Source organism: Mobula birostris, chromosome 8 (genome assembly GCF_030028105.1).
Source record: "Mobula birostris isolate sMobBir1 chromosome 8, sMobBir1.hap1, whole genome shotgun sequence".
Taxonomy (NCBI): domain Eukaryota; kingdom Metazoa; phylum Chordata; class Chondrichthyes; order Myliobatiformes; family Myliobatidae; genus Mobula; species Mobula birostris.
In genome coordinates, this window is record NC_092377.1 from 41,011,273 (window position 1) to 41,023,759 (window position 12,487).

Here is a 12,487-nt window from a genome sequence, read left to right on the forward strand (position 1 = left end):
TGATAAAGGCATGTTTTAAATATCCCAGACATCTTTAATATTGCTCATTTGCTGTGTGAAATTATATAGAATATAAACTGCTATAAAATAGGGCTAAACATTAAAAAGCATATTTGAAAAAAAGATTAACTTATTAGAGTCATGAAGTAATACAGCATGGACACAGGCCTTTGGCCCAACTGGCTCATGCTAACCACAGCATCCTCCTTGCTAGTCCGGGCTGCCTGTGTTCAGCCCATTACTACCCTTCCCTTCCAAGTACCTATCCAAATGCCTCTAAAAATGTTGCAATTGTACCCACTTCCACCACTTCTTCTGGCAGCTCATTCCAGAAACTTGCTATGCTCTTTCAGTTACAGAATATTGTCCATTAATGTAATTTCAACAACCATTCTTTAGAAACTTAGAACAAAATCAAATGAGAAAAGTGAATGTATGGATGGCACTGCAATGTTGCTTCAAGCAGAACGGTTATCAAGGGCCAGAAACTCTCAAAGATACTGGCTGCAATTTCAGAAGACACAACTAAAGCCAATTCAAAATGCCTTCTGCTAAAACATTCAAGACACTCCCATTTTCAGATCCTCAATGGGTTTGGCCAGTCAATTTGAAACAAAAGTAAAGTCTTTTGTGATTTTGTACAAGAAATAGTAGTCATAGTCATACTTTATTGATCCCGGGGGAAATTGGATAAATATACATATTCACATCCAGCTAAGTCTAAACCATGGTATGGTTTGCGAATTAGATATGAGATTATGATAGCTATAAGTATTGCTGCCAACATTAGGGTTGTATTTAGGTCAGAGTCCAAATGTAGTTAAATTTTCTACAAGATACAAGTTTAAATATTTCTGCGAAGTATTTCCATACAGACAATGTAACAACTCTTAGCAGAGATACAGAAATTTGGAATGTCTTCTAAAGGAAGTTTCATTAAGCAAACTTTCATGATCACTTTAAATATATGTTAGCAGTTTTAGATGTAACTGTCTACAGTGGCTTCAAGGATAAAATCCTAAGTACGTTTAATGCCAGTTTATAGGATTAACTTTTGTAATTCTTTTCCAAAGGAGACGAACTAATTCATCATGACATCTAAATTGTCACGCAAATCTGTGATAAATATAAGAGGAAAGAAAGGATTTTATCCTTTCATTGTCCCATATTCTACCAGATTAAATGCCCTCAAATATTCTGTAGAATTGTTATGGATACAAGTATATTAAAAATATAAATTGTCTATTTTTCATTTTACCATTTTCTACAATTCACTTCTGAACTAACCAATTCCACTTCAAACTGTTTGAAGATAATAAATCTTAAAAAATATGATGTAAGAATTGACTCGTACCTTATAAAGAAATATATCAAAGTTGGCGTCCAAAGCAAAATAGTGAAGCAAATAGGCAAAGCAACAGAGTTGGAGTTGGGCACCAAGATGCCGGAAAGTTCTATCATCAACTGACAAATATTAGGCAGGAAAGAAATATGTGCACATTAAATTAGAAAGACTGTTAAGCTGAAAATTGTTGTAGAATAATGTAGGTCTAGCTGATCATGTGATTAATAATTGGAATAATGAAATCACATTCGATGGTTTTGTATCTCTAGGAATATAGTTTTCTTCACATTTCATGGGATAATTCTCCATTCCAGGAAACAGTCCATGATCCTCCTTTACACATTGCTCAGGTTATGGTTTCCATAAACCTCTACCTAAGTGCAGTAAAGCTGCATTATTTTTGTACTCCAATTACTTTGTAATAAAGGCTAACACTATTTTTTTTTTGGACCTGCATGTTAATTTCTGCATTTAGTATGCAAGGAAACACAGGTACCACTGGAGTACCAACCCCTTTCACAATTTAAAAACTGTTGTCCTTTTCTGTTTGTCAACACAAAGTGGCTAACTTCACATTTCCTCACATTCTGTCCCATTTGCTATGTCTTAGCCACTCACCTTACTACACATATCCCTATTCTCTATCTCACTCTCATGACTCATTTTACCAGTAACCTGAGGCACAGTACAATTTTTCTCTCCCTCAACCAAATCATAAATAGGAAAATCTAGTGGCACGTTATCAAAAGCATTTTGAAAATCTGATTTAGTTACCTTGTCCATTTACCTTGTTATTTACACTCTCAGGAAATCATGAACTTCCTTTGAATTTGTGTATGTTCTGCCCGGTCCTATAATAATATAAAGTGCTTCAGAAAATAGCAAATTACAGGGAGATAGGCTCACAGAGTTCAGTGTTAAAATAGAATTCTTTATTGATAAAATTGCTAATGTCTCATTTTTAATTGAACAATCCTTGTGCACTACAATAACTTAAAATCCATCAACTGGCTGTTCTCTAAATTAGATGTATTCATTAGAGAAGCTTAATCTTTGTTCTTTAACACAACACTATAAATGTTTGTTTCTTGTTAAACTTAAGTACTGCTTTGTTATGAGCTGTTAATATAAGCCATTGATATGACAGCAAAGTGAGTTGGGCATCATTGAACAAAGCTGTGGGGATAAAAGACAAGAAAGTTCCATGGTTCTATTTGGTCAGTGGATCTTTTTATGTAGTATCTAATAATATTATCAAACATCTCAAAAAACTAATGCAAAGAATTACATTTTTAAAATACATTAAGTGGGAAAACATGTTTCGTACCACAAAAATATGAATTAAATGAATAAACAGGATTAAATGAGAAAGGTTTAGGTATAAGTATGGCATAAGCACCTCCTGTTTTTCCGGATTAAAAACTGCTGCCTAATACATTTGAAAACTTCATTAAATGTAGAGGAGCAGATTAATTTGCGCATCCAATTTGCAGCAAACATTTTAAAAATTGAATCAGTATACGTTTATGTGTATACTTGCAGCTTACAAAATACTCTTGTAGGGTAATTTTTAATCTGTATCATGATAGTCCAGCCATTGTATTTCTGGATGAGCAGGCAAAGTTCTGGACTAATGATCCAGAGAAATGTTCAAATTCCACCATGGCATCAGGAACAGTCACCTTAAGCTACCAGTTGTTATGTGAACCCACCTGGTTTACTTACATCCTTTAAGGAATAATTCTTCCATCTCCAGCCTAGCAGACCTCACAATATTGTTGACTTTTAACTGCCAATTTAATTTAGGAACCATTAAAAATGGGCAATGCTGGAATTGTGAGCAACAGTAACATGGAAAAATAACAGTTAATGGTACCACATTTCATTGTTTGTCAATTTTTCCATATAGCTTTTTATTAAAAAATACATAAATGACATTTTTTGTATCTATGAGCAGCAAACAAATGGCTTGGCATTTTGTACATTGAGATATCCAACATTAATTCTTTGTTTCAAGGTGGCTAGGTTTTTTCACAGAACTATGCTGTATCTGAAAGAATATAAAGGTTGGCATTCATCCATGATCAACCTTCAAAATAGTAACTGGTTATTAAACTTTATATTCCATGCTAACCCTATACGTTATGTTTAACTCAGAAAAAAAATCACTCATCTTAAATCAGCTCTCTTTTCCACATATGTATTTTTATTCTGAAACTAGTAGCCAAAGAATAATGTATTTGAGTACTGTACTATAAGTGAATAGAAGATATGATGAATCTAATAAAAACTTGTGGTTATTTCATCGCTTAAAAGGAACACGCAAGAAAAATGCACAGAAAAGGAGGGAACAGGGAAGTTTTGCAAAAAAAAACCTGTTAATTATTTAAAAATTTGCTTCATGAATTTTCCTCTTCTTAGGGGAACTCATAGAAGAAATTCCATGGAAGCTGTGCTGTTTGAGGTTGCCTAAATGGAGCTATTTTTAATATGAGCCCGATCCTGAGCATTTGTAGGTTAACTAATCTGTGGCAAAACCAGAGTCAAACTTTATCCCCTCACAACTGGAAACCCCACACACATCCAGCAGATATAGATCACAAAAAAATGCCCTGATTACTTTTCCCCTCTAACCTTCCCCAGAAAAGTTAATTGCAGCACTCATCTAGCTTCAGTTAAGGTCACTTATATTATCATAACCTCTCAAAACAAATGTGTGAAGAAAAATTCAATGCCATACACAACTCTTATATAGTTAAGGGACTGTTCAAAATTATAGTGGATAAACTTGTAAAATTGTTATAAAAAGTGCAAATTTGTGTTCAGTTGAAGAAAAAACACATTTGGAAAGATGGTTATATGGTTATATCTAAAAAAATCAAAATACAATGTCAAAATGGAGATCATTACCAGTAAAAGTTAATCCAGAGGATAGAGGAAATGGTCTTCTGATTTTTATCGATGCTGGGTGATAAACTTCGCGTTCTCACAAGACGTTTCATGAATAACAAAGTACAACATCAGTTTTAATGGCTGAAATTAATGGACTCGAAAATATCTATAATGACTGATTAATGTTACTGTGTTAATTTCCTGTTTGCAATGTCCTCAAATGTTACTTCAAGGATGAGTACAGAAGATTAAGGCTAATATAATAATCATCTTAAATTTCAATACTCTATTAAAAACTGCAGATGCACACTAGGCAGGAATAATAGAAGTGCTATAGTTCATTTTGACATATCTGGGCCATTAAGACTGTATTCCTGTCAGACATATTCACAATTATGCAAATAACAAGCTGTTTTCTTTAGGAGGATTGGGACAGATTTAAACTAATTGTTAAAAGTTAGTTAAAGTCTGTCCCGAGCCATCAGGCCGGTGCTTATGCCAGTTTCTGTGGCGTGAAGTGACTGAAAGTATGAGACTCCCCCCCAGATAGGACACCAGTCTATCGCGAGACTGACGCCCCAGCATTTTTGCCAGTACCCATTTTTAGCTGGGTGGACTGGAGCAGTGTGTGGTTAAGTGCCTTGCTCAAAGACACAACACACTGCCTTGGCTGAGACTCGAACCCACAACCTTCAGATCGTGAGCCCAACGCCCTAACCACTTGGCCATGCGCCACACAATTGTTAAAAGGACCAGCCCAATAAAGAGACTAAGCGGTAACTATCAAAAGGTATTTAGATATAGACTCAAAATTGCATCATTTGCAGTACAACATCCAAGTTCTATCAAAGAACTGTCACAAAAACAAATAATGTCATATTTCTATTTCAAGTTTTATTCAAAAGATAATTCAGAAAGTTATAAACCAGAAATGTATTGTTAATTGATACCACTACATGAAGTTAATTTAAGATAGTAATTAACTTATTAATGAGTCTTTATTCAAAGTTGATGATGTCCATTAACCTCAGTGGCCATATAATTGGACAGGGAAAAACAGGAACCACCTTCACATAGTTGTGCAGTGTGCCTCTGATGTGACAGAGTCAGGTTCTGTTCCTATTTCCTCTCACCCCCGACATTTGCACACCAATGTGCAAAATGTTTGGACAGTTTCAGTCAGTGCCTCTCAAAAGTAAAATAATAGAATCTGATGTTTGTGGAGATGTGTTGTTGAAACTAAGATGAATAAATTAATTTGGGAAATTTTGCAAATAAAGCTCCTTAGAAAGAAACATTTCAAACCATTCAAATAAGAAGGAGAATCACATTTTAAAGATTCCATTTTAAGAATATTTGAAGCAAATGCTATTCAAATACATGATAATGTGATTTGCAGATCAGGTACTTCACTGCCAGTTTTAGATCCCCTGCTTTCAAAGAACTTGTTTACTTGAAACAACTAAGTATATCATGTTAATATGATATTCTTTCTGAAGTATATTTCTGTATATTTAACAGTTGGCACATAGACTTTATTTTCATAATATTTGAAAACATATATTATGAGTTAAATGATCAAATGCCCTGCAATTAAATATTATAGAACCAATGTCAAGGAGTGAAGAGAAAATGAGGCCAATCTGGCTTCTAACTTAATAACTGTCCCTTGGAAAAAAAAACATCAAGCCATGGCAAATGACTTGAAAATTTACTTAGATAGGAAAACAGATACAAACCACACTAGTTTGCCATCTTAACACCATTCTCTTCCCTAAAATTGTTGGTTGACTCATGTTCACATTTCCATGGATACCAGCCAGTGTTTGTTTAAATTGCCATTGCAAACACTTTACATTAAAGGAAGCCTAACTTTAATTCATTTTTTAAAATTCAATTTCATGGGTTATCAAAATTGGTCTGATTTTTCTTTACTGCTAAAGTTATAACCCAGTAGAGAATAGCTTTACCTGAATAAAGTCTATGAAGATAAAAATGATCAAAAATGTGAGACAAATACTCATTTGGAAGGTTTATCCATTATGAAGAGAGACGAAGATTTTCAACACCTAAAGCATTTATTTGAATCTTCAGCTTTTTACATATAGTACATAGTACCAATTATACATGAATTCAACATATATTAACAGCCCATTTATTACAAGAATTCTCCCAAATATCTAAAGTATTTGTTTTTATAAACATTTCTACAGTGAATGTAAATGCATGCTAAATGTTTCCATGAGCAAAAATTGCACAATACGTGAGAATGTGGTCAATTTAAGGTATTAACAGGACAAGTGAAAGGGAGAAATGGGTGTGCTTTCTGTTTCAGCAAATTATGTACATTACTTTAAAATTAAAACATTTAAATTTACTATATCAGGCTTTTGTTAGGCTTTTTGTCTACAGTATATCCACATCAGCATCAGCCAAGATTATGCAAACGAAAATGATCTCACTTTCACAGTAAACTGCATTTAAGTCAAATGAAGACAAATTTTCTGGAAGACCAGGTACATCCTTTCAGGAGTGGTGAACCTTTTTGAGAACGTGTGCCCAAATTGGTGATAATCTTCTAAAAACTTCATGTGATATAGTAATTTGGAGCAGAGATTATCATTGATTAATGAATTAGGAACAATAATTATGGACTTAAAGGGAAAAAACGATGATTCAGGTTACCTATTTACATGTATTCATTGTTCTACTGTTAATAAAATTATAACAGAGACAGATTGAAATAAATGAAGCATTTTAGAAAACCTGTTAAAATTATTAGTATTTTAAAAAGACAATTGAAAAATAACAATTTTAAATAGTTGAAATCATTTACTATTCAAATACTGATGCATACTGAGTTCAAAACGTATCATCCAATGTCACGTGTCTTCACAACTGTCTAGCTGGCACTCAGCTGGTGGGAGACATTTCCTGTGAAAACATCTCACTACTCTCAGACCGTAAAAAAAATTGTTGCTTCATACAGCAGTAAAGATAATTATTATGTATCCTTTTATTATGGGTGGGCTTTAAAGAATTAAGGGCTGGCACTGCATGCGGAGTGCCAAAAAAATTTTATTTGCGTGCTATCTCAGGCACACCTGTCATAGGTTCGTCACCCTGTATGTTATATTCAAATTGCAGCACCTGTGAAATTTCATGTTTATTCAGAAACTAAAATTTTTATTCTTTGATGCCATTCAAAATAGGAATATGTCCATTTGCAAAAGATATAATATTGCAAGTTAGATTGCATTTACTGCTTCATACACAGAGTTTGTTTACTTCACATACTAATGAAGTCACTGTTAAATCTTTTTTCTGCACCCTGTAACTGACTACATGGAATCAAATATTTTTCCAGTCGGTATAGACTTAGCGAAGCTGGAATACTTAGCAGCATGAGATCAACTTCAACAAGAGAAAAAGCATTACTTGAAGGGCAATCAGCTCTGGATGAAGCAATGATGATACAAGAAGAAAAAAGGCCAAAATATCCTCAAAGCTTAATACAGTAAATCTCAAAATGCACCAAATTAATGTGGCATTCCTCAGGTTTAAGGAGTTTAATATTTTAAATCACATTTTCATTTCAAGCACTGTAAAATATTCCAACTTCATCAACGCAGCCATAAAAACCCTTGCCTGATAAATGCCTCCATTTTCCGGTAGGCAATAATCAAAACAATAAATGAAAAAAGGTTCCTTCTTTAAAATTATACGGTAAGGCAAAAAAAAAATAATGGCAACAACACTTTAGAAATTGACCCTTCTTCAGGACTTAAAAACAAGGGGGAAGACTGAAAATTAAAAGGAAGGAAGCACTCATAGACTGATTTCTCAGCAATGACTGGAGATACTTGAGATCTTCAAGCTTGAATAAGATTGACAATGTATATTAGATGATTGGTATTAATAAATGAGAAAACCAAACTGCAAATCCAGGACTTTAGATTACATGATCAAACCAACAGGAAATACATCCGATGTCAGAGCAACAAGAAATTAAATGGAGTCTTAGGAAGAAAATGGAAAAAAAATCTTCAGAAGCAATTGCTGTTATTCTAACAGTATCTTTTGAGGTGCAGGAACTAAATGGATTTTCTCATCCATTTCCATCTGCTGAAAGAATGATAGCCAGGATGGAAAGATCAAGGATAATGAAAGGTACACAATCAAGGCATCATGCCTGAAGTTTACTGCATTAAATAAATAAGAACTTACTTGAGATATGATGGAAAACAAATTATCTTTCTGGAACGAATTTTCTGAATTTTGGCAAACCTTAGTTTGGGTGCCACGGTAGTGTAGCAGTTAGCCATTACAGCTTGGGGCGTTCCAGAGTTAGGAGTTCGATTTCACTGCCATTCTGTAAGGAGTCTCTGTATTTTCTCCCAAGGAATGCTTGGGCTTTCTCTGGGTCTCCCAGTTTCCTCCCACAGACCAAAGACGTATCGGGGAGGTTAAATTGCCATTGTAAATTATCCCATGATGAGGTTAGGGTTAATTGGGGATTGCTGGGACGATGTGGCCCAAAGGGCTAGGAGGACTTACTCTGCACTGCATCACGAAATAAATCAAATAGTTGAGATTCTATGTTTCTGTAACCTTTCTGAATCTCTATTCATTAAAACAAAATTACTTATTATTGCACTGTATTTCAGTCAAGAATGGATTTTTGTCTTCTTTATTTTAAGATGGTTCAAAGCAGTGTTGTTGAAGAGTAATCACATATTTTGTGCTGAAACATGATCATCAGGCATTACCTATTAAAAGACAATACTGATTTTTCCTCCTTCCCATTTTACTACATCTCAGGAATTCCACTTAATTCAGCAAAATTATGAAATATCACTCTGGGTTAGACAAATTTGTCAGGTTCCTCATCACCTTAAGTACTGATAAACACTTAAGATGTGGTTATGAACATGAAGGTTTTCCTCTGTTTGATAATGGCTTATCTTTTAACCATTTAACTCTACAATTATGAAGTTAGATTAAAATGTCACATGGCATATTTGCATGCTAAATCATTTATCCTAGTATACAAAGGCATAGAAGTGCAAATTAGAAGTTAAATTTTTTATCACATGCATGGTCTGCTGTAGTCTGCTTGAATGAGTATTTAAAAAAGGTATAACACAATCCATTTCCTCATTTTACTAAACCATCTTAACAGGTAATAAAATCTTGTACTCGTGATACCGATGGGATAAAATGCTTAAAGGTATGCTGAATGTTCCGCCACTTTCCACCCGCACCCCCCCCCGGCCAGGAAAATACCATTTATATGACCCATTTTCAGTTTATTTCATTCTGATAGTTTTCTAGAAAGCAATACCTGAAATAATTCATTATCTTCTCCAACAAAAGAACAAAGGAATTAGAGTCTTACATGGTAGTTGTTGCTAGTTGTCTCTAACTGGTAAACCAGACTTCATCCATTCCTTATAAGCAAATACTCATTAATGGAATGCTTTACATACACAAAGTTAAAAAGAATTAAAAATGGAACCATTTTCTCTTCACCTACCATCATTCCTAATAATTGTATCTTAAGATGATTAATTGTTAATTTTCTATCAACTACCCTGATTTCAGTGACCTCTTCAATAATGAGGCTATTTTTAAAATAATTATAAAATGCAAGTTATAAAATAGCTCTATAGATCCTTCAAATGCATTTAGAACATTTTCCATAAACTATTAAATAGTAAGATTCTTAAACTGAAGTGACAACTAACTTTTTTCCAATGGAGGGAACTTTTACATATACTCAATTTTAGATAAGTTGACTGAAAGCAGATGCACACCTTAAAATGCATATTCACAAATTGGTGCAAATTGATTTATCCTACTAAAGAAAACAGGATAAAGAGGGAAAGAAAGAACTAAAAAAAAAGTTCCATTTGAAGTCCAGCAACCTATTTCTCACTTGACCCGACATTGTTCATTAAACATCACTGACTATATAGAGCACAGAAACACACTTTGGATGTCAATATTGTATTAGTCCAAAACCTGATAAATAATTTGGATTCAAAAAAAATTCAGCTATTTTGAAAATGTGGGCTTTATTACCCAAAAACGCTTCACTGTTGAGGAGACTTTAAGTGCAAATAAAGCAAATGACATCTAAAATAATGCACTTCACATGCGATCCACATTTTCTTAATGACAGGTGAAAAATTACGCAACATTTGAAGTTACTGTAATTCAGGAACAAGTATTCCAAAAAAGGGTAGCCTGAGGTGTATTTCATCTAACCTGATCCTCCGACTTCCCTCAAAAGTTTTTTTTTTGCTTCAGATGTGCCAAGTGTCTACAGTTCTATTGAAAACAAATCACAAGTGCTGCCAGTCAATGCCAACTAGTGTTTGATTTGCTTCCTGTGCACGACCAATCTCTTCTGTAATGCTATGCTGTTGCCATAGTTTTTGTAGTTTTCTGTATCGTTCTTTGCACAGATGAAGGGGGTTTCCTCGTCTGTAAAATATAGTTCATATAAGTATTCACTTTCAACATCAACTTTTCCTACAACACTAGTCTACCAAGAACCTGTCTACGGAACAAACAATTGTATTGTGTGGAACGTTCATTCACATTGAAGCTGGTGTGGAAAATATATATAAATTATTCTAAATAATGCTTTCTCATTCTGTATATGTTCACCATATTCAAAAAAACTCAAATTTCATCAACCATTACAAATACATCTTTGCACTAATTAGTAAGAACAAGCACCCCAAAAATTCAGATAGGTTTAGAATCTGATATTTTTCTGCCATTACAATAAAAGCAAACAACATGGAATTAACATTTCTATATGTCACTGGATTGAATATAAAATCTCAACTAATTTGTACTCTTTCACTGAAATGCATTTCCTGTTTTTGGAAGAATAAATATTTTATACTTTTTACCTCAGTCCTTGATCTGTCTCTCCATAATCATCAAGGTAGGGTGGTGGATAAAAGCATCCTTTTGTTTTTCCAGCTAGAAAGAGGACCTGACTTTCTCGAACTCTGTAAATACACAAGAGTACATTTTGTCTTGACTCAGGGAAAAAGAAATCAGGTGACCATTTTAATCTAGTTTCTTGATCAAGAATCAAATGATCTTACTCAGGATAAGTGCTGAAAGTCAGCTAAGGATGAAAATCCAATGCAACAGGAAATATTTCCAGAACTCATTCTCTATCGTCACTCAGGCATGTTCAGTTTCGGGTTTACTGATGAACACATCAACTATGATTTATATAATGGTCACAAGTGCCATTTGTGGACCTAGCTAAGACTCTAGTTCTAAAGGTTTATGGCAATAAGATTTCAAACTCACCGCAAAAAAATTCCAACTCCACAACCGCAAGTATAGGTGTGAGCAGTGCAAGCACCAACATCTTCACCTTCTAGCTCCGTCTGACAGCAATAGCTCTGAGAACAAAGCATTCCTCCACACACCAAGCAAAGAGTTGGGGCACGACTTTTATCGCCACCAGATTTTGGACATCTGTTTATTATCGCAAAGAAAAAAGAAAACCTTGCATTGTAATCATGAGCAAAACAAAATTCTCACAATATAACAATTCTGATTAGGGTGAATAACTATTTGTTTTTGGTGAAGGAAAATGTCAATATTTTAGTGTCATCTTACAATTCTTCATGACATCACCTCTGTTCACAGTTGATGAGTGCAACTAAATCTGCTCAAAGCTTTGAATGGTCTTTCAAAGAGAGGAAGGGAGAAAAAAGCTCACAAAATGCAAATCAGTACCAGAGCAATGAAATTTGATATTGCGTAACATTTTAATGAAGACATTCAAACAGGAAACTATTTTCAAACAACAAATTCACCCAAATAAAAAAAAGCATTCCGTTAGTCTTGTGAGACCATGGATCTGCACCTGGAAAATCTTCACTCTCCAGGGCGCAGGCCTGGGCAAGATTGTATGGAAGACCGGCAGTTGCCCATGCTGCAAGTCTCCCCTCTCCACGACACCGATGTGTCCAAGGGAAGGGCATTAGGACCGATACAGCTTGGCACCAGTGTCGTCGCAGAGCACTGTGTGATTAAGTGCCTCGCTCAAGGACACAACACGCTGCCTCGGCTGCGGCTCCAACTCACGACCTTCAGATCGCTAGTCAAATGCCTTAACCACTTGGCCACGTGCCCACTCACCCAAATATTTAAAAGCAAATATATTAGTTAGGAAATATAGCACCCCTCCAAAATCAACAGGCTTGTAAA

At 34.5% G+C, this 12,487-nt stretch overlaps 1 protein-coding gene across 3 annotated transcripts in view; it reads right to left on the reverse strand.

Moving 5' to 3' along the window:
• Window positions 1-6,305: 6,305 nt before the first annotated feature.
• The window catches only part of ubr2 (ubiquitin protein ligase E3 component n-recognin 2), a 176,924-nt gene continuing 170,742 nt past the window's right edge, over window positions 6,306-12,487 (reverse strand). For all 3 annotated transcript variants that reach the window (XM_072265038.1, XM_072265036.1, XM_072265037.1), the window contains exons 45-47: window positions 11,579-11,749; window positions 11,164-11,265; window positions 6,306-10,726 (exon numbers count right to left, since the gene is read on the reverse strand). In XM_072265038.1, the coding sequence (XP_072121139.1) occupies window positions 10,585-10,726; window positions 11,164-11,265; window positions 11,579-11,749 (415 nt within the window). In that variant the 3' untranslated portion in view covers window positions 6,306-10,584. The remainder of the gene's footprint in view (window positions 10,727-11,163; window positions 11,266-11,578; window positions 11,750-12,487) is intronic.